At 40.8% G+C, this 20,430-nt stretch overlaps 1 protein-coding gene and 1 non-coding gene across 3 annotated transcripts in view; one reads left to right on the forward strand and one right to left on the reverse strand.

The window, feature by feature from the left end:
• Window positions 1-629: 629 nt before the first annotated feature.
• Window positions 630-20,430, reverse strand: part of LOC121239342 — a 63,417-nt gene continuing 43,616 nt past the window's right edge. For both annotated transcript variants that reach the window (XM_041136579.1, XM_041136578.1), the window contains exons 13-14: window positions 2,346-2,505; window positions 630-1,180 (exon numbers count right to left, since the gene is read on the reverse strand). In XM_041136579.1, the coding sequence (XP_040992513.1) occupies window positions 1,007-1,180; window positions 2,346-2,505 (334 nt within the window). In that variant the 3' untranslated portion in view covers window positions 630-1,006. The remainder of the gene's footprint in view (window positions 1,181-2,345; window positions 2,506-20,430) is intronic.
• LOC121240111 lies at window positions 2,820-2,938 on the forward strand. Its single transcript, XR_005935444.1, has one exon. It is a non-coding gene; the product is annotated as a 5S ribosomal RNA (ribosomal RNA).

Below are 20,430 nucleotides of genomic sequence, written 5' to 3' on the forward strand. Positions count from 1 at the left end.
ATTTGTAAAATACACAAGTGGAGTGAGTAGACATAGAAAAACGAGTTCAGTGAAAAAACCTGTAGTGCATTATAAAGTAAAGTATATAAGTTTTGCATAGTCTTTCTTAAAAAAGAAATTAATACACGCTCAGGACCATATGAGAAAACCGTTTCTAATAGTAAATCCCATTTTTTTTCCTTTTTTTTTTACAAAAAAAAAAAAAAAACTATACAAAACTTGCACACTCTAAAATTTTATCTAATATTAATCTTACTAAAATTTAACATAGATACAAGACATGTGAGAATGCGTGCTGCTAGGTTTTTGTAGGTGGCAAATCGGATAACTCAATTTAATTGGTCAATGACTTCAAAATCGATTCTTTGGAATACAAAAGAGATTGTTGGAGAACACGCCAAACTAGCAATTACCAATTATCTTAAAAGCTTTATATATATATATATATATATATATATATATATATATAATTAAATAATATTTTAAGACCCTCCATCATGTAGATCTAAAGTTTTTTTAATCAGTATAATTAGGTGAATGTTTATTTGTTAGTATACTGGACATGAACTAGTATTTCTAAGTGTAAATTGTTATTGAAAACAGTACATCTAAAAAAAAAATTTGATAAATTTATGTAAAGTTCACGATCAACTTATAAAACCCAAATCATGATACAATTTCCAACGTAATTTAGGTAGTGTAGTACGTTTACATACAATGGTGGTTTGGGAGTCTAGCGAGTGGCTCTCCCTCCCCAAAAAATCAGTGAAATCTTTAGCATAGTCACTAGAACATGTAAGAATCTATGGGCTCGTTTAGACCAGGACCAACATAATATCACAAATACGGTAGATGTTGAATGGCATTACGGAGGCTTGAAGGATTGCTACAACAGTTCCCCCACACCAGTTGGACGCATCTACCCTCATCTTTCGAGAGATTACTCCTTCAAGAATGCACACCCTCTGATAATAAAGAACTCAAAAGGATCAGCACTTTGCATCCCCTATCTACTGCTCATCACAACTGGCATGTGATTGCAATCATCCGAGTAATACTCGTTATAATTAAGATATGCCCAAAAACAGGAGAGCCCAAACTCCCCATGTTTAGGTGACTTCAGATAACAAAGATGCAACTCATTGAGATTTTTGTTGAATGTTTGCTTTATGGCAAGCACCTGCAAACAGAAGGTCAAATGACTGTTTCTTAACAAAAGCTCAAAAAACACTAGACAGAAAACCAAAGTCGTTTCAATATTATGCATATTTTCCAAATTCATGACAAATAATGAATTCAATGTCACAAAGATGCATTGGTTCATTGTGGTAAGGATTGAGATGTGTATATGCCGTTAGCATGCATGCACAAAGAAATGCATCAAACATGTGTTTAGCTACTCCACGGAGCAAGAGCTCTCTCTCTAATTCAGCAGCCTTATCCGTAGCTCTCTCATTGAAACCCTCACTCTTGCCCAAAAAGTCAAGCTTGGGAGAGAGGGAGAAGCCCCACAGAACCACCCCCCCTCTTTCTTCTTTCTTTTCTTGGTCATTTCCTATTTGTTTGTTTCATATTTCTTGCTCTGTATTAACTTGTTTGGGGTGTTTGTTGGGGATTTCCCTCACCCATCATCTGTGTACCATCTTTTAGTTTAATGTCATAATTTATCTTGTCCAAAAAAAAAAAAAAAATCCATCCAACAAGCACTTATTAATCGAAATGGGATAAGACATGCTTAAGAACTAGCAGGGTTTCCCTGTCAATCACGAGTTCTGGGTAATATGGTGAGTGCGAGTGCACCACCAAATTGGATGGAACTCGAATGTCCACATGAATGAAGGAAATTATTCCCCTTCATTTATGAACTCTTGGCATTTTCAAAGCACTCAGAGCTGGATATTTAATACCGGAACAACTAAAAGATTTCCAATATGCTAAGCGGTTAATTCCTTAGCATCCTCGTCATTTAAGTAAGTTTAGTAGTGTTAGCACTATACGAATATCGCTAATGCACTAGTGGTACCGCAAAATTTATCAACAGAAAATGGGTGGATTAAACACTTAGGCATGCTTTGGAATATCAAAGACAAATACATGATTTTTCATATCTACACTTTCAAAAGAATCCAACAATGTCTAATGATGAACATAAATAGTCATGTGAGATGTGAAATATTCGACATTTTGATTTAAGCAGCCATATCAGAACATAACCAGCATAACTAATGACGGCAAATGCTTATTTTAGTGAGAGTGAGAGAGAGAGAGAGAGGTTACATGGTGATTAAAACAGATGGCAGTTCATGTTGTGTGCACAATATTTTCAACAAAGATGTGAGGATCACCTGGGATATATTGATTCTAGAAAATGTACCCATCAAATCTTCTTGATCCATCCCAACACCACATATACCTCCTGTAAGACAAGACCGGAAATCCAGTGCACACTGCAAAATGTTTTCAATTATGCTGGCTACATGACGTGTTTCGTCAGAGAGGAAACATCTGCAAAAATTATTCACATTGTTACATGACATTCAAGCACGCTTCAATTGTCCAGGATCGAAACATAAAATAAAAACCAATGCAGTAGAAAGAAAAAATAACATTCATTTGGTAACTAGTTATGAAGCAAAAACATAATTGTCAGACAGAGCGAAAGACTTCACCCATGCAGAAAGCACTGTTGAGCTAGATGTCCACCCTAGGGAGACATGTGGGCAAGAAATAAAGATAGTAGTGGCATGCAGATGTTTCATTAAACTTCAGCACCCTCAAGCTCAGCACATCCAAAATATCTTATTCTTAAATTACAAAGGGGGTGCGATCATACCAGCACTAATGCACCGGATCCCATCAGAACTCCGCAGTTAAGCGTGCTTGGGCGAGACTAGTACTAGGATGGGTGACCTCCTGGGAAGTCCTCGTGTTGCACCCCTTGTTTTTAAAAAAATAAAAAATGAGAGAGAAGACAAGCCGCCACCATGCAACCACCCAAGACTGGCGAGTGACCCATCGCCACTAGCACAAACAAGGTCGATGGGCCTCGACGACCTCAATCTAGTGTCTATTATATCCTTGAGATGACGACTGGGTTCTGATCTATTTTTCTGAATTTTTCACGACTGTCATGCCCAATATGGGTTCTCCTATGAAGTTGGTTATAGAATTTAAATCCTTTACACTGGTGAAGGAGGAAAGCATGTTGGTCATTACTGAAAGGAGTCGAAGGGTGATTTCTAAGTTGGTTCTGGGTTCAACAACAGTACAGTGGCTGGCTAAGGCCATGGATGCGTGCACAAAGGATGAGAAACAAGATTTTTTCTCTACTGTCCGGGAAGGAGTCGCAGGTTCATGATGCATCGTTGCTCGAATGCTTGAGGACGTTATATGGCGGTGGAGGAGTATGGTGGTGGTGGTAGGAGGAATTTTATTTTCATTTCTGAGGAGGGGGGTAGTGGATGGAGAAGGATGGGGGAGGTATTGCATGATTTTTCCTTTGGAAGTGATGGCTTGGAAGGACAAAGAGGTGTTGTCGGACATGGCTCTATTAGGGAGTCATGTCCAACTCAGTGGTAGAGGGGCCGTAGCAGACATGTAGGTGGCGTGGAAGAGTGGGAGAACTTGGAGGTGAATCATAAATCTTATGCGGCAGCTCTGAAGACTGGTCATGCTTCGGGGGTTCAGAGTGAGGGGGGTCTGCAAATAACGCTACAGAACCAGTTTGTCAAGGTGCACATTTCTTTAAAGTAGATGGAAACTCAACTTGTCGAGTTGAAGGCAGCGATAGCTTTCTTGTCTATGAAAATATACCTGCTTTCAGCTGGAGGCAACATGAATGTAAGAAATAAAATAGGCCCGAATACTTTAAACTCAGATAAAGGAAAACGGAAAATCGGATTCGGCCTTGTCCCTATAAGTTTATAACCAAATAGAAGAGAGTATGGTGGGTCAAAAGGAAATCTGGCTTATTTGAAGTGGGGTCTACATCGGGCATCGGCGTAGAGACATCAATAATGGAATCACTAATGGAATCGCCTCATGTAACACAAGATAGACCGATAGTCAGTATTACACCCTTGGTCCCCGAATAAACTACGGCTCCCTCATCGGAGTTGAATGAAAATGGTGTACTGCCGAGGTCTGAAGGAGATGCAGGATCCGCTATCACTCCAGAGGTGAAAGAACTTGCTGTCACCCCAGAATCTCCAATGGGGACCCTGATACCATTGGAGAGAACCAATGGAGTTGCTGGAGAATCAATGGGTTTGGCATTGGTGCCTTGTGTAGAGGAATGTCAAGAGTTGAAAGTGTTGTTGGATACTATGTCTAGGGATAATGTTGCTCCCCTGGTCTCTCTTCCTCCAATAACGGATTGGATTCTACCTAAAATTAACAAGATTTAGCAGTTTGTGGGAATGTCACATGGAGGATGTGAAGACCAATTTAAAGAACTAATCACTGCGATTGAGGCAAGTCACATGCTTGAAATCAAATCAAATTTCAAGAAAAGTAGGGAGTTACGTCTTATTTCTTGGACAATCAACTATGACGCTAAGGGTGATAGCTCAACTAGAGGGAAGAAAGACTAAAGGGAAGGCATTGTGAAGACGGGAAACAAGGGGTTGGGGTTGGGTTTTCGGGTAGAGTTTTAGTTCTACGGTTAGGGTCAAGCTTGGTGTATTTTGGGTTTTTTCACGGGCTTTTTGGGTCATTAAGGGTTTTTAATATGGACAAGGTGTTTCCTTTCAGTGTCCTTAGTTACTCCTTTTGATATATATAATATTTTTACTTATCAAAAAAATTGCAAAAGACTTTGAGTTGTCCTATGCACAAAGTCGGGAGGCAGGGGCCGGGGGGGAGGGGTGCCGCGCTAGGCTTTGGCCTTGGCAGGGTTTCACCCACCCGCTCAGCCCATATATATATATATATATTATATTAAAAATAAATAAATTTTATAATGGAACGAAGTCGTTTCTTTTTAGAGTAAATTCTCCCCCTGGCGTCTCAAACCCTATTTCTTCTTTTATTTGTTCTTCTTTCTCTTATTTCCTCTGTTCTTCTTTCTGGATTTCTCCTTTCTCTCCTCTCTCTCTCTCCTTTCTCTTATCCTCCCTATTCTCTTCTTATTCTCCTCTTACTCTTGACCCAACTTCTCTCTCCGTTGTCATAGGTCACAACCAAGCTGCAATCTACAAAGGAAAGACCATGGCTTGGTTGTGGGTTACTATGACCAAAGACCGCAGTCACTACTGTGGATCTGTAAGTTAAAGACCCATGGCGAGTCTTATGGCCCACGGCTGTGGCCATACCCGTGGGGTGGTGCACAAATCTGAAGATCTATTCGATTTGTGCAATTTTCTTGATGTATAAAATGTGTTGTCTGATGGGGTGGCTGGACAGTGGTGGCGTCAATCCGCACGGTCGGCAAGTGGATGCGGATAATCGCCCCGCCTAGGCGTGGACTCCCGTTGGGGTTGATTTAGTCACCCTGCCCAGGCAAGGATGGGGTGCAGGATGGGTGGCAAGGATGGGGTGCGGGATGGGTGGCTAAGCCCGTATAAGGTTGGTAGCACCCCCAAGATTTTCTTTCTTAAAGATGTGTTCAAAGCTAGTGTGGATGCCAACAAGTAGATTGGTGTTATTTAGGCTCCATTAGGGCTTCAGGGGAGCTTTGCTCATGTGGGATAAAATGGCGGTGGAGAAACTAGTGGAGTGATTGAGGGAATATATGTGGGCTTGTTCCTTCAAGAATAGCAAAAATGGTCTGTGTTCCTTGGAATTTTGCAACTGTTTATGGGCCCAAGTTTGACTGCAAAAGAAGGTTTTTGTGATAGTTAGCTAGACTGAGTAGTCGTGGAAGATGTGTCCACGTATTTGCAACTTGACTTGCTTCCCAAGTGAAAGCTCAAGTGAAGCTCACCCTTGTCCCAACTCCTACGATGTATACATTTCCTATCTTTATTTTTGGTCAAGGTCTATTGAATATCTCCTTGATAAGTGGAACATTTATGTTGTCAACCAATCGAGACTCCCTCTTACTCTAGATCAATAGATTGCTTGTATAGCTGGAGTGGGAATCTCAATTGCCATATTCGAGTCAAAAGAGGCTGCCCCAACTTTGCTCAGGCCAATTCCACATTATGCTTGATGGTGGAGGTATTCATGATGATAAAAGATACTTCAAGTTCGAAAATACGTGGCCAAAGACTGAAGGCTTTGTTGATAGGGTTAGAAAAGACCCCCAGCTTTGTGGATAAGTCTCTTATAGAAGATCTGCAAGACTGCAAGCAATCAATAGTGTGGACGATGTGAGGGATTTGTGTTGAAAAAAAAAATGAGGAATGACCAAGTGAAAAATGATATGGAGTGGGCTACATTTTCAGAGGTGTTGGAGGTAGAAATCAAGGGCTCTTTGGTTAACAACAGGTGAGAAGTGCACAAAGTTTTCCATCAAGTGACTGGTTTGAATCCCAGTAATCTATTGAGATGCTATGGGTTGATGAATCAATATCTAGTCTCAATCTCTATCAATAAATCTAAGATTCAAAGTAAAATTGTATAGTTTTATGAGGGACTGTTTTCTAAACAGCTTGCTTTGGAGGCTCAGCTTAATGGCTTAGCTTTTGATTCCACTGGGGAGGAGGCCTAGTAGCTTAAGGAGGTTCTTAAAGTTGTGTAAGCTTTAAATGGTGAAAAGGCACAGGACCCGGATGGTTCTCTTTGGATTTCTTTCAAGTATGTTCACATGTGATTAAAGGAGATATTATGCGGGTGCTAATCTTCATGCCAAGTGTAAGTTTTAAAGGTCTTAACGCTATCTTTATTGCTCTCGTTGAAATGAAGGGTTGTGGAGGTTAAAGAATACATAGCTATTACTTTAGTGAGTAGGGTTTACAAGATCATCTCTAAAGTACTTGTCAGCAGATCGCATGTGGCGTTTGAGAAAATCATCTCATAGCCCTAGAATGCCTTTGCCGAAGGAAGGCAAATTTTAGACTCATTCTTATTACTAACGAGGGCATATATTGTAGCTTTTGATCCAAAGAACCAATGCTCAACAAGTAGACATTGTGAAGGCTTATGATCATCTCAAGTCGGAGTTCTTTTTATACTTGTTGAGAAGATGTGGTATTAGACAGGAATAGCGAAATTAGATTATGTCAATTGTATTTCTATGGTGCGCTTTCCCATTTTGCTATATGGAACTTCTTAGGTTTCTTTAGCAGCTCTTGTGACTTGCAACATAGAGATCCTATCTCTCATTTGGAAGATGATTAGGTACTCCTAGAGTACGATGACGTGGTTCTCTCAACCTGTCACAATATGCCACGTAAGCAAAATTGCTAATGTAAGAATTAATTTAAGGCTTTGGGGAGAGATGGTGTACTTGGGTTGAGTTTTGAATCTCTACAGTTCGATTCTCTATCTTGGTGAATGGTTCACCGGTGGGTTTCTTTGATTCCTCCCATGGTTTAAGATAGGGGGACCCACTCTCTCCACTACTGTTTATATTCGTCATGAAAGCTCTCAACAAGATGATTGTGGGCCTTGTGGAAGGTGGTTTTCTCTATGGTTTCCTGGTGGGGAATGGTGATTATGGTTCTATTGATATTTCTCACTTGCTTTTTGCAAACGATAGTCTCATCTTTTATGGAGCAAATCTCAAGCATATCCAATCTTAGATGGCTCTACTTCTTTGTTTTAAAACTGTCTCGGGGTTGAGAGTTAATCTCTCAAAGTCTGAATTGGTGCTGGTGGGGGCTGTCCCTAAAGCGATGAATCTAGCCTCTCTCTTGGGATGTAAGGTATCTTCTTTACCCCTGAAGTATCTTGGCTTACCACTGGGTGCATCCTTTAAATAAGAGAGGATTTAGAATGTTGTGGTTGAAATGGTGGAGCGTAGATTGGCTTCTTGGAAGAGGTTGTATTTGTCTACAGGTGGTAGGCTCGCTTTGATTAAAAGTACTCTTTCTAACCTACCCACCTATTTTCTGTCTTTGTTCCCGCCCCCCACAAAGGTTGCCAATCGTATTGAGAAGTTAAAAAGTGACTTCTTGTGGAGTGGGTTAGGGGAAGAGTTCAAATTTCATATGGTAAATTGGTCAATATGTTTGTACTCCAATTTTTAGGGGTGGATTGGAGATTCGTAACTTGAGGAAGTTCAACCAAGCTTTATTGGGTAAATAGTTGTGGCGGTACCAACACAAAAGGGGGGGGGGGGGGTCCTATGGAAGTCTATTATAGATTCAAAGTTTGGGCAAGCTTGGCAAGGATGGTGCTCAAATTAGGGTGTCTGTACTTCGGGAGTACCTAATAATAGGATGGGAGTACCACGTGTCTGTACTTCGAGAGTACCTAATAATTACTCATCTCCTTTGCCTTTTGTGGTTGTTAAAGCGATGCTCAGCAGAATGTTATCTGCATTGGTGATTTTTTCTATTAGGATCTTCTATAGGCCTAGGAACTCTAGTGTCATACTCGTCAGATCTCTTTTATGGAAACACTTTTCCTTGTTTGTTTGTTCCGGTTGGTAATGTTACCAACGAGGATAGTTTGGCTGATATTTTGGTGTGCAAGGCGTCCTATTTACCAATGAAGTACCTTGGCATCCGTTAAGGGGTCACTTTCAGGCCAAGACAACTTTGGATGGTGTTATTGAGAAGATTTAGCATTCGTTGATTGCTGGAAGATGAGTATATATCCAATGATGCAATGATCACTTTGATCAATAACAATTCCTTCTTTGTCTATGGATGGCATGTCTCCCTTTTAGCTTTCTTCTAGTATGGTAACCGCCTAGAGAAGTTGGAACAAGACTTCCTTCAGAGAGGGTTAGGCTAAGAGGTTCAATTTCATAAAGTAAGATGTGCCAATATATGTTCTTTAATCTCTTAGAGTGGGTAGGGAGTTTGGAACCGACTCTAAACAGCCAATATATGTTCTTTGATGGAATGATCATCACTTTGATCAAGAACACTTTCTTATTTATCTATGGATGACATGTCTCTTTTTTAGCTTCCTTCTAGTGTGGCTAACCGCCTAGAGAAGTTGGAACGAGACTTCCTTCGGAGAGGGTTAGGTGAAGAGGTTAAATTTCGTCTAAAGATGGGCCAATATATGTTCTTTGATCTCTTAGGGTGGGTTGGGAGTTTGGAACTGACTCTTGTTTAGTCATGCACTCTTGGGAAAAAGACTTGGGCACTATCAAGATTAGAGACACCTTGTGAAGAGCTGTAGTAGATAAATAAATACAGATGTTTGAGGGGTGCGTGGTGTTCTAGAGAGGTATAAGGGTCTTAGGGTCAGAATTATGGAAAAACAAAAGAAAGGTTGGTAAAAGTTGTCTAAGTATTCTAAATATGGGATTGGGGAAGTGATGTAGGATGGAAATTTAGAAAACACTAGAAGTGGAAGAAGTAGCGGAAGAGAAGAAAGAAGCCAGAAAATTAATAGAAGAAGAAGAAGAAGACAGAGAAAAGATGGAAGACAGTGGTAGCCTCAATTGATTAATCTCCAAAACTGAACTCTGATGTTTCATCACAAGCATTTAAATAGGAAACAAACCCTAAATAAACCATAGAAATTCTATGGGCTAAAGCCCAAGCCCATTAATACAAACCCAAATAAAATATAAGTAAAATGACCAAAATAACAATAATAAAAGATGTCCTCATCAACTCTCCCCGGGTGGGAAAAACTCGACTTCGTCGAGTTAATAAAACCAATAAGGCTACAATCAATCACCCAACCATAAGCTAAGTGGTTAAGCAAGCTTCTTGCAATGCCCATAAACTTGTGTGAGTGGAGGCCTGAACCTGGTTCCCCTGGAATGGGTGGATGGTGACCCGGGCAAAGGAAAATCTTGCTGACTCCGATAGATAAAACTCCAATAAATATGGATCAAGCTGTTGAAGTGTCTCTCTGGAAATCCAGTACAATCGGAATCAACAGCTTGATCATTGGTCAACACAATGTGGTCATTTAAAATAGTATCAATTTTATCTTTGTGTGCTATGATAGATGGTATTGGAGTAGGAGTGACAGAAAGGTCATGGTCAAGGTCCACAGATGGAGGTAGAAGATGATCATTGGAGGGATGGAAATGACCTTTGTAAGCAACTAAGTCCTCAACATTGAAAGTAGGGTGGCAACTAAAATGTGATGGAAGATCAATTACATAGGCATTTGGATCAACACGCTTTAAAATTTTAAAAGGACCAGCACTACATGCCTGCAATTTGGAAGCGGATCCAAGTGGACGCCGTTCCGATCTAATTCAGATCATAACATGATCCCCAACCTTAAATTCAACATGTCGTTTATGCAAATTAGCTCGAAGTTTATATGATGCATTACTGGCCTCAAGTTGTTTATTGATCTCAATATGCAAGTCATGAAAATGTTGAACAAATGCCTCAGTTGACACAGACACATTAGCATGTGGAGACAGGGGAATAAGGTCTAAAGGCTTCCTAGGCTTATAGCCATGAACAACTTCAAAGGGACTCATACCTATAGACCGATTCACAGAACTGTTATATGCAATTTGAGCTGTAGGGAGGATCAAATCTCAATTCCTAAGATTTTCCTAGACCAGACATCTTAATAAGTTGTCAAGACTGTGGTTAACAACTTCAGTTTGACCATCCGTCTGGGCGCTAAACAGTGGAGAATTTCAATTTAGTGCCAGCCATATGCCATAGGGTTCTCCAAAAATGACTAGTGAAACATCCTTATTTGAAACAATAGTCTTAGGAAGACCATACAACTTGACAATCTCATTAAAGTACAACCTAGCGACCTTAGACACATCTGAAGTCTTGCTACAAGGGATAAAGCGAGCCATTTTCGAGAGACGGTCCAATACAACAAAAATAGAATCATGCTTATTTGGAGTGCGTGGAAGTCCCAACACAAAATCCATACTGACGTCTTGCCAAGGACAACTAGGGACAAGAAGGGGTACATAGAGACCAGTATTCTATTGCTTTTGTGGCCAATTGACAGGTGTTATAGGTTCTAACTATCTTAGCCACATCTTTCTTCAAGCTAGACCAATAGAATTGACGTTCAATCTCTTCTATGGTCTTATCACGTCCAAAATGTCCGGCCAAGCCTCCGGCATGAATTTCCCAAACTATAAAGTCTCAAGCTAAAGTCCAAGGGATGCACAACTTATTGGTTCTATAAAGATAACCAGCTTCCAGACAGAAACCATCAGTGGTATCCGACTACCCACTTTGCAAAGCGAGAAAAATATCCCTAAAATCAGGACAAGACTCATACTCTTCCTTAAGTCTTTCAAAACCTATGACTTTGACATTCATGATAGACAAAAGGGAGATGTGGTGGCTCAAGGCATCAGCTACTTGGTTCTCAAAACCCTTCCTATGCTTCAAAACAAAAGAAAAAGCCTACAAATATTCAACCCAATGGCCATGCCTAGAATTCAATCTTTTCTGGTAGTTAAGGTAGCGGAGGGCCTCATGGTCCGAATAAAGAACAAACTCCTGAGGCAACAAATAATGGCGTCAATAGCGCAAAGCTTGCACAACCGCATATAGTTCTTTATCATAAGTAGAGTATCGTTGTTTAGCATCATTTAACTTCTCACTAAAATAAGCAATAGGGTGGCGTTCCTGGCTAAGGACTCCACCTATTTCTACCTCTGAGACGTCACACTCGACCTCAAAAACTTTGGAAAAGTCGGGAAGCCGCATAACAGGAGCTTCCATCATTCACTTCTTGACTAACTTAAACGCCTTAGCCGCTTCCAGTGTCTAACAAAACTCTCCTCTCTTCATGCACTCCGTGATAGGAACCATAATTGTGCTAAACCCCTTAATGAAGCGACGATAAAAGGTAACTAGGCCATGAAAACTCCTGACATCATGTATAGTCTTGGGCTTTGCCCAACCAACAATGGCCTGAATCTTTGTGGGTTCAGTAGATACTTCTGTAGAGGATACAATGAATCCTAGGATGACAACTCGATCGGTGAAGAAAGAACATTTCTTCACATTAGCATACAAACTTGTTTCACAAAGGGTAGAACAAACCTGTGTGAGATGATTTAGATGTTGTTCCCTAGTTTTACTATAAACAAGAATATCATCAAAGTAGACAACGAGGAACTTACCCATGAAAGGCCAAAGAGCTTGTGTCATCACTCTCATAAAAGTACTCAAGGCATTGGTTAGTACAAAAGGCATGACCAACCACTCATAAAGACCATCCTTCATCTTGAAGGCAGTTTTCCACTCATCACCCAGGCGAATCCTAATTTGATGATACCTACGCTTTAACTCAGTCTTAGAAAATATTGTGGCACCAACCATCATATCCAACATATCATCAAGCCTAGGGATGGGAAAACGATACTTCATTGTGATCCTATTAATGGCACGACTATCAATGCACATTCTCCAAGAGCCATCTTTCTTAGGAGTCAAAAGGGCATGAACTGCACAAGGGCTCAAACTCTCACAGATAAATCCTTTGTGAAGGAGTTCATCCACTTGCCTCTGGACCTCAGCATGTTCAGTAAGATTCATCCTATAATGAGGCAAGTTTGAAAGAGATGCTCCTGGGACAAGATCTATGACATGTTGAGCATCCCTTAAAGGTGGTAAGTGGTGAGGGAGGTCCTCAAGGAAGACATCCTGAAACTTCTGAAGAAATGATTAGGCCTTAGCAAGGGCCACTATAGGAGATTTTGACGGAACCTCCATAACAACCACACAAACACAACAGAATCACCCACGAGTGTATGTTCAAACTTCGTAGGGTTAATGATATTTAACCCTTTCCGTTCCACAATTTTCTTTGCTTGTGAATTGGATCGACCATGGATGGTCACATCCAAATCGAACAACTAAGGCCTACCAAGAATGGCATGACCGACATCCATAGGAATGACGTCACACCATATATGATCCTTATACTCTAGAAACTGGATGGGCACCAAACAACGCTCTTTTACAGCTATGGAAGAAGTATCAACCCAAGAGACATTATACGGCTAAGGTGAGGAACTGGCTTCAACCTAAGACGTGACACAGTAGCCACAAAAACCGCGTTAATGCAACCACCACTATCCACAATGATTTTACAACCCTTATCATTGATTTTGATATAAGTATAAAAAATGGCATGACGACGCCAATCATTAGCATCTTTGGGCTGGGTAAGGGTACAAAGAACAACACTTAATCAGGGTTGAGAACAAGGGGCATAGAACCTAGACCCACAGGAAGGGTCCGAATACAACCTAAGAAGGTATCCTAATCATCACCCAAATTACCAAACTCTTCAAGCTTAGGTTCATAGACTTGATCCTCTAACGGCTCATCAACAACACCCTCATGTTCCTCAATGATCAAGGCTCGACTAGGACAATTGGAGGAAATGTGGCCAAAACCCTTACAGTTGAAGCACTGCAAGTGGGAGGAAGCCCTAGGAATTTCAGGACCTTTACCCTTATTTTCCCGTATGGGAGGAACATTAGATGGGGAAGGCCCTAGGAGAGACTTATGGGGAAGAGTGGATGCTGGGGTGATGGACGGGCGATTGTCTCCACGCTTTCCATACGGAATCCTGGTAACCGACTCATAGTCTCGAACTAAAGAATAAGCGTGGTCAAGAGTAGTGACACCCCGAAGGACAAGCTCGCGCCTAAGATCATCTTTTAGGCCTTGTCTAAACCTACTCAAAGTCATGGCCTCATCCTCAACTACATGACATCTCCTTTGGAATTCATCAAATTGAGTGACATACTTAGTCACTGGCCGATTGTCATGTGTAAGGGCATTCCATTGGTCCAACAAATTACCCCTTTAAGATTGGGGTAAGTACTTCTCTTGAAGGCGACGTTTCATTTCTTCCCAACTCCCAACAGGAAGCGCATGGCGCCTCTCAAGAAGATCCACTACACTTTCCCAAAAGAGTTAGGCAGTGCCAGTTAATTTCAAGCTGGCGAATTGAACTCTCTGATCCTCAAAAACCCCATACCAAGTAAAGAAACGATCCATATCCTTAATTCATTGAGTAAAAACTCTAGGATCTAAGCAACCATCAAAAGTAGGGGCATCTAACTTGATGTTTCTAAAAAAGCGTTCTTCATGATGAGTAGGAGACTGAGTACCTTGACAGTAATAGTCTCGCCCTCGCTCACGACAATAATCCTTATCCCCATGATCACGTCTAAAGTGTTGTCAACCACCTCGTCAACGACGATGGTCTCTATTATGGGTCGCTTCTGAGTTGTTAGATGAATGAGGGGTTCCTCAAAATTGTTCAACCTAGGAGCTAGGTCCCTGTTCTCCACACGGGTAGCAGCCATCTCAGTTTGGACAGCCGCTAATTGAGTCTATAAATGCTGCTAGTTAGTGGCTAGTTGAGCTAACTGTCGGGTGAGGGCATCAAATTGGGAAGGACCCATGGTAAAGGTACTAGAACTAGGGGTGACAAGACGACCACTACACAACTGCATGCAATGCAACACCCGCTAAATGAAGTGCAATGGAGAGATCAATGAACAATAAATGCAAGCAATGAAACTATCAACCTAAGCAAATTTTTTTTTTTTTTTTTTTTGGGATTAAGTAAATCCAAATACGGCAAGCAACTAATGCTAATATTTAAAATAACAAAGCAAAGACCAAATACCAATCAAGAAAATCCAATCACGTAGGATTGATTTTTTTTTTCCTTTTTTTGGACAAATAATGAAAAGACGAAAAGCAAAGTTATGGACTATGAAAATGAGAGAATGAGAATACAAAATCCAAGGATTGAATAAATTGGGCCGTGGCAAATGTGGGGTAAAATTAACCACGGAGACTAAATCAGCAAAAATGATCCAATCAAGTGGGTTTGGAAAAATTACTACGGGTAACAGCACATAGAAAACAATTGATACAATTTTAAAATAAACCAATAGTATAAAACCAAAGAGAAATAGAAAACAGTGACTCCCTTTGGTCGTTGAGAAGAAACGCTTCTGATGGTGCACCCGAAGTTACAGTTCCTTTTCTCTTTTTTTTTTTTCTTTTTTTTCTTTTTTTTTTTTATTTTTATTATTGTGTTTCCTGCACTAGGTATTTTGGCACCTCTCAAATCACAGCAAGGTCTCTTCTCAAACACTGGGTATTTTGGCACCTCTCAAATCATTTTCGGCGCTTCTCAAGGTCTCAAATCACAACAAGATCTCTAGGTATTTCGGCAGAGTATTTCAACAATAAAGGTTAGAGCAAGAAAAACAGATGGAGAGAGGTAAGAGAGAGAGAGAATCTGAGAAAGAGAGGGAGGTGGAACGATGAAGGTGGAAGGAGACGAGGGAGATGACAAAACGGGTGGCCGAATAAAATGTTTACGTTGACGGAAGGGATAGAAATGTGAGAGATTGAGGGAGAAGAAAGACAGATGTCGGGGGAGGGTTTGCTGCCCAGAGGTGTCGGCTGGTTCTAGTGATTTTCGGCAGTCTAACTTGGTGGTTTTTGGCAAGGTCTGAGAAGAAGATGAAGCGATTGTTCAGCACTGGGTGTTTTCTCAGCATGGTCTGGTCTGGGTTTAGAGGAAGAAGATGAAATGGTTGGTCTGAGAAGAAGATGAAACTGGTTTGGATTGAAGGGAGTTCTTCTGTGGAGATGAATTTCGTGGATTGCAGAAGACGAAGAGCAAAAAAAAAATAGGGACCGGAATTAATCTATTCTTTGAGAAAACTATAGAACCAGCTCTTGATACCAAATATGATATAGGATGGAAATTTAGAAAACACTAGAAGAGGAAGAAGTAGCAGAAGAGAAGAAAGAAGCCAGAAAATTAATAGAAGAAGAAGAAGAAGACAGAGAAAAGATGGAAGATGGCAGCCTCAATTGATTAATCTCCAAAACTGAACTCTGATGTTCCATTACAAGCATTTAAATAGGAAAAATAACACAAACCCTAAATAAACCTTAGAAAGTCTAAGGGTTAAAGCCCAAGCCCATTAATACAAACCCAAATAAAGCATAAGTAAAATGACCAAAATAACAATAATAAAAGATGTCCTCATAAGGAAGGATTCAAGATTTAATTCTAGTAGGATAAGTGGTGTGGAGATAGGACTCTATCAAAGCTTTTCCTAGATGTCTATAGTATTGTTTGTGCAAAGGATGCTTCTGTGGCAAAACATTTGGAGATATTTAACGATTGGATGTTATTTAATCAATTGTAGTCTACTAGTTTGAGATGAGAGGGAAAAAGAAGCTTTTTTGTCCTGCTACGAGAGGGACGTTTACTATTCATCCTTTCTATAATGTCCTTGTTCCCCATCATGACAACCCTTTTACTTAGAAATTTTGGTGGACCATAATCCCTTGGACTTTGGAGAATTGTGTTTGTAGCCTGGACAACCTCTATAGGGAAGACTATCATCATGGATAATCTAAGGAAAAGACTTTGTTTTGATTGATCAATACTCCATGTGTAAAGTAGTGAAGAATCCATTAATCATCTTCTACTCCATAGTGGGAATGCCAGTGCTTCGTGGAGTGACTTTTTCAGTCAGATTGCTTTGCCCTTGGTCATGCCCAGACGAATAGTGAACCCCATTTTTACCCTAAAAAAGGGTTAGATGGCAGCTTACAAATTGCAGCAATGTGGAAGATGGTTCTTACTTGCCAAATGTAGTGTATTTGAACATATGAAGATTCTCGAGAAGAGAGTGAATGTGGTTGGATAGAAATTTAAAGGACAATCTTATAACTGGTAGGAGAATATGACTTGGGTGTCAATGAGACAATCTACAAAGATGAAGCACTTATAGAAGGCAGGATTTTAACTTCCAGATAATAAGGATTGTGAGGAGTATTCTTTCAAATGAAACAAAATTATGCACAAGGATAAAGTTTTGAAGCTAATTTGTAACAATTCTTCCCCTATATTCAAAAATTGCGCTTGAAAAAAAAGGCAAAAGAAATACCTGAAGGAGTTATTCAACATTTGAATAATCCTGTGGCAATTGACAGATGCAAGGAGAAAAAGGGTTTTTTGATGGGCTTCTGTTGAAGAGAATGAAAATAAATCGAAACAATTCTATAGGAGAGGATATGATATTGATGGTATTCTGAGGTACGACATCGATATGCATTTGATGATTGTCCTAAAATTGATAGTTATGACCTTGTACTTCAATTGTTTGATGAAATCCTAGAGAGGCCAATTTTAACAAAGATTTATTACCTTCCCCAAAAAGTCAGTATTCTAATATTTCTAACAATATAATAAAGATTTACGTAATGCTACTTTCTTATCACACTAGATGGGTGGAATTTGATCATATTCAATCTGAAGATCAGATCTGTTCTGATTCTTTGGATTTGGCCCAAGAACAATCAGATCTAATGAGATCTACAAATCTGTCACCTATGGATGCAATTGTTGGTTACTTTTTGGGCTTGTGTTTGGTTTTGAGACTCAGTTGTTGGTTGACTTTCAGATGTTTTTTGGTGTGTTGGACCTGCGGATCATGGACAGTGACTTCAAGAATCCACCAGCCTGTTCAGTGAGGGTGGACGGGCAGTGGGTATGGGCAGGCAGTGGAAAAATAGCCACTGTGGCCAGGCGGGGCCTGGGGCTGGGGAGGGTGGCTACCCACCCACACATGCCTCACTTGATCATAAGAAAGATATGCTGCCATATGAAGTGGCATGGATGCAACGTGTATATTGCTTGTCTATCCCAACTGAATAAGGCATAGAGATTCACCAAATTCATAAAGTGATCAATATGAATTTCTCCAAGACTTCAACAGTTTACAGTAGGTGTCTACGTGATGCGTGAATGAGTCCAGCACCAGCCACTTAGTTGTTTCTATGCATGCAACATTTCATTTGTGCAATAGAATATTGCCCACCAATATGACCTGATGTGTTGGCATAGGTAATATCCCAAAACTTGGTGCAAAAGCTTTCACAAATTCAGTTTAGGGGTCTTTTGGGTTTCTTGTTCTGTTGGGCATTATTTTGTCTTGCTGGGATGGTGTCCAAGAGAAGTGTCTTGGTAGATTCGAAGATTTTCATTTTTTCTGTGGTGAAGGAAGGGTGGTTGCGTATTACTAAAAGGAGCAGAAAAGTTCATAAATGTATTAACTTTGGTAAGACGACGGCGAGATGGTTGGAGAAAACGGTTGTTGTTTGCACTGAATCAGGAAGTAGTGAATTCTACAAGACATCGTGTGAAGGGAACCGTGCTTTTTTGGCTCAGCGATGTGTAAGCTGCTATGGTCGTTACTTGGTGATAGCAGAGTACGGTGATGGTGGTAGGAAATGTTTTATTGGCATTCCAGAGGGAGTGGATGGGAAATGATGGAGAAGGTTTGCTGAAACTCTCAAGGACGTGGTTTCTGTGAAGTCCTCTATTCCTATCACAAATAACAGAGGAAGAGTGGAGGGGGAAAAACTCAGCTTCATGGTGGAGGTTGAGTCCTGTCTAAGTTGATGGTGTCAGAGGACAGTTTAGGTGGTGAAGGGTCTTACAAGGCTACATTGTTGAGACTGACGTCTTTCCCTGATTATCAGTTCCCGACAGAACACAATAGGGGCGTTCGGGGGAAGGAGTTGACGTAGGCAGATGGTGATGCTGTTAAGATTGCTGAAATTTACAAACCATCTCTAGTATCCAGGGGCAGTGTTGGTGTCTACGAGGGAGGCACACCTGGTCGGGAAGAGGAAGAGTCATGGTTGGAGTTGAAGAGCGAATTGATTAAAATCAAAGAGAAGATCAACAATTTTCTCTCAAAGATTGACAAGGAGATGAGCCTGGTTGTGCATGTGCGCCGTCAGTATGGGGTGGATGGGCAGAATGTGGATTATTCTAAGGCAGTGGACTTGGGTTGTAATAATGGGTCCAGCTTGCAATTGGCAGGTCTAGACGCTAGGGTTATTAAAGAGAAGTCTCAAGTGGGCTGCTTTCAGCGGCCCAAACCAAGAGAACTGGATAAAGAAAAACAAAAAGCTGATTCGGCCATTCAGAAGACAACTTGGCCCATGTTGGTGCAGTGGAGTAAGAACGTTTCCAGGTCCATCTCGAGCTCAACTTTGATTGATATCAACCATCGACAGAAGCTCCTCCCACACCGGGGTTAACACAAAAGAGTTCGCTAGTTGTTTGTCCCTGGGATCAACATCCTGTCATTGGTTTGTCCGCCAACGGCTTCTCCCGAGGTTTTGCCGGTTGTTCTGCTGGAATTTTCTCTGCTGGAGGTGACTCATGGGACAGAAAGTGACAGCAAGGTCTCAAATCCCGTGAATCATAAGGGATGCTGCGAGAGTGTTTTTGGGTGTGGTTTAGTCGTGCGTGAAGAGGAGAATTATGATCTTTACTCTTTGGTGGAGGATGATTATAGGCTGATGGGGACAATCAAAGGTTTGCTGAGATGCAGATTGTTATAAGGGATATGGAGTGTGGATTGTATTCATACGAAAGGGAGAAGGTGGGTGATGATCTTGTGCCTTTATGTACTTTGCTCCCGGGTGTGAGTATGGTTGGGTGCTCTTCAAAATGGGTGCTTAAGAAAGTCCAAGAAATTCAAGAGCGCTTGGGAATTTTAAGTGAAGGTTTTGAAGACTAGTTTATGGCCTTACTTATTGCCATTGAAGCGGGTTGTTCTTCATCCTCGAAATCAGCATCGGAACGAGAATTGAAGAGGCTTACCTGCACAATAAATTATGATGCCAAGGAGGGAGTGTAAGTCAAGTAAGGAATAAGGGGAGGGCTTCAAATTCAAATTAATGAAGCTCAAGATACTATCATGGAATGTTAGGGGGCTTAATAACCTTTACAAGCATCTCCGTGTCAAAAATTTACTATGCCAATGGAAGGTCGATGTGATTTGTTTATAGGAAACAAAGTTTCAATTTTTTGATAGGAGGATCATCAAAAGTTTATGGGGATGTTCTTATGCGGGATGGGTTGTCCTTGCCTCCAGGGGGGCTCTAGTGGAGTCATTGTAATGTGGGATAAGAGGATTGTGGAACTTATAGAGGTGTAGTGGGGAATTCTCAATGGATTTGAGTGGGCTTTTTTGGCCTAATATGAATAGTAGTAGAAGGCTTGTGTGGGATGAGATTGCTGGGGTTTATAGCTGGTGGGATGTGCCATGGTGTATTAGAGGGGATCTCAACGTGACTCAATTTTTGAGTGAGAGGTCAGGGGAGAATCAGTTTGATCCGGCTATGGCTGATTTTTCTGATTTTACCTTTGATCTGGAGTTATTGGACTTGCCTTTGGTGGGGGGTGCTTTCACATGGTCTAACAACCGATCTTGGTCAAGGTTGGATCAATTTCTTGTTTCTCCTTCTTGGGAGGCTCAAATTCCACAAGAGAAGTGTTACATACACAAAGAGAGTACACAAAAATAAATATACAAACTGATGTGGTTTCATG

Source organism: Juglans microcarpa x Juglans regia, chromosome 7D (genome assembly GCF_004785595.1).
Source record: "Juglans microcarpa x Juglans regia isolate MS1-56 chromosome 7D, Jm3101_v1.0, whole genome shotgun sequence".
NCBI classification, from domain to species: Eukaryota; Viridiplantae; Streptophyta; class Magnoliopsida; order Fagales; family Juglandaceae; genus Juglans; species Juglans microcarpa x Juglans regia.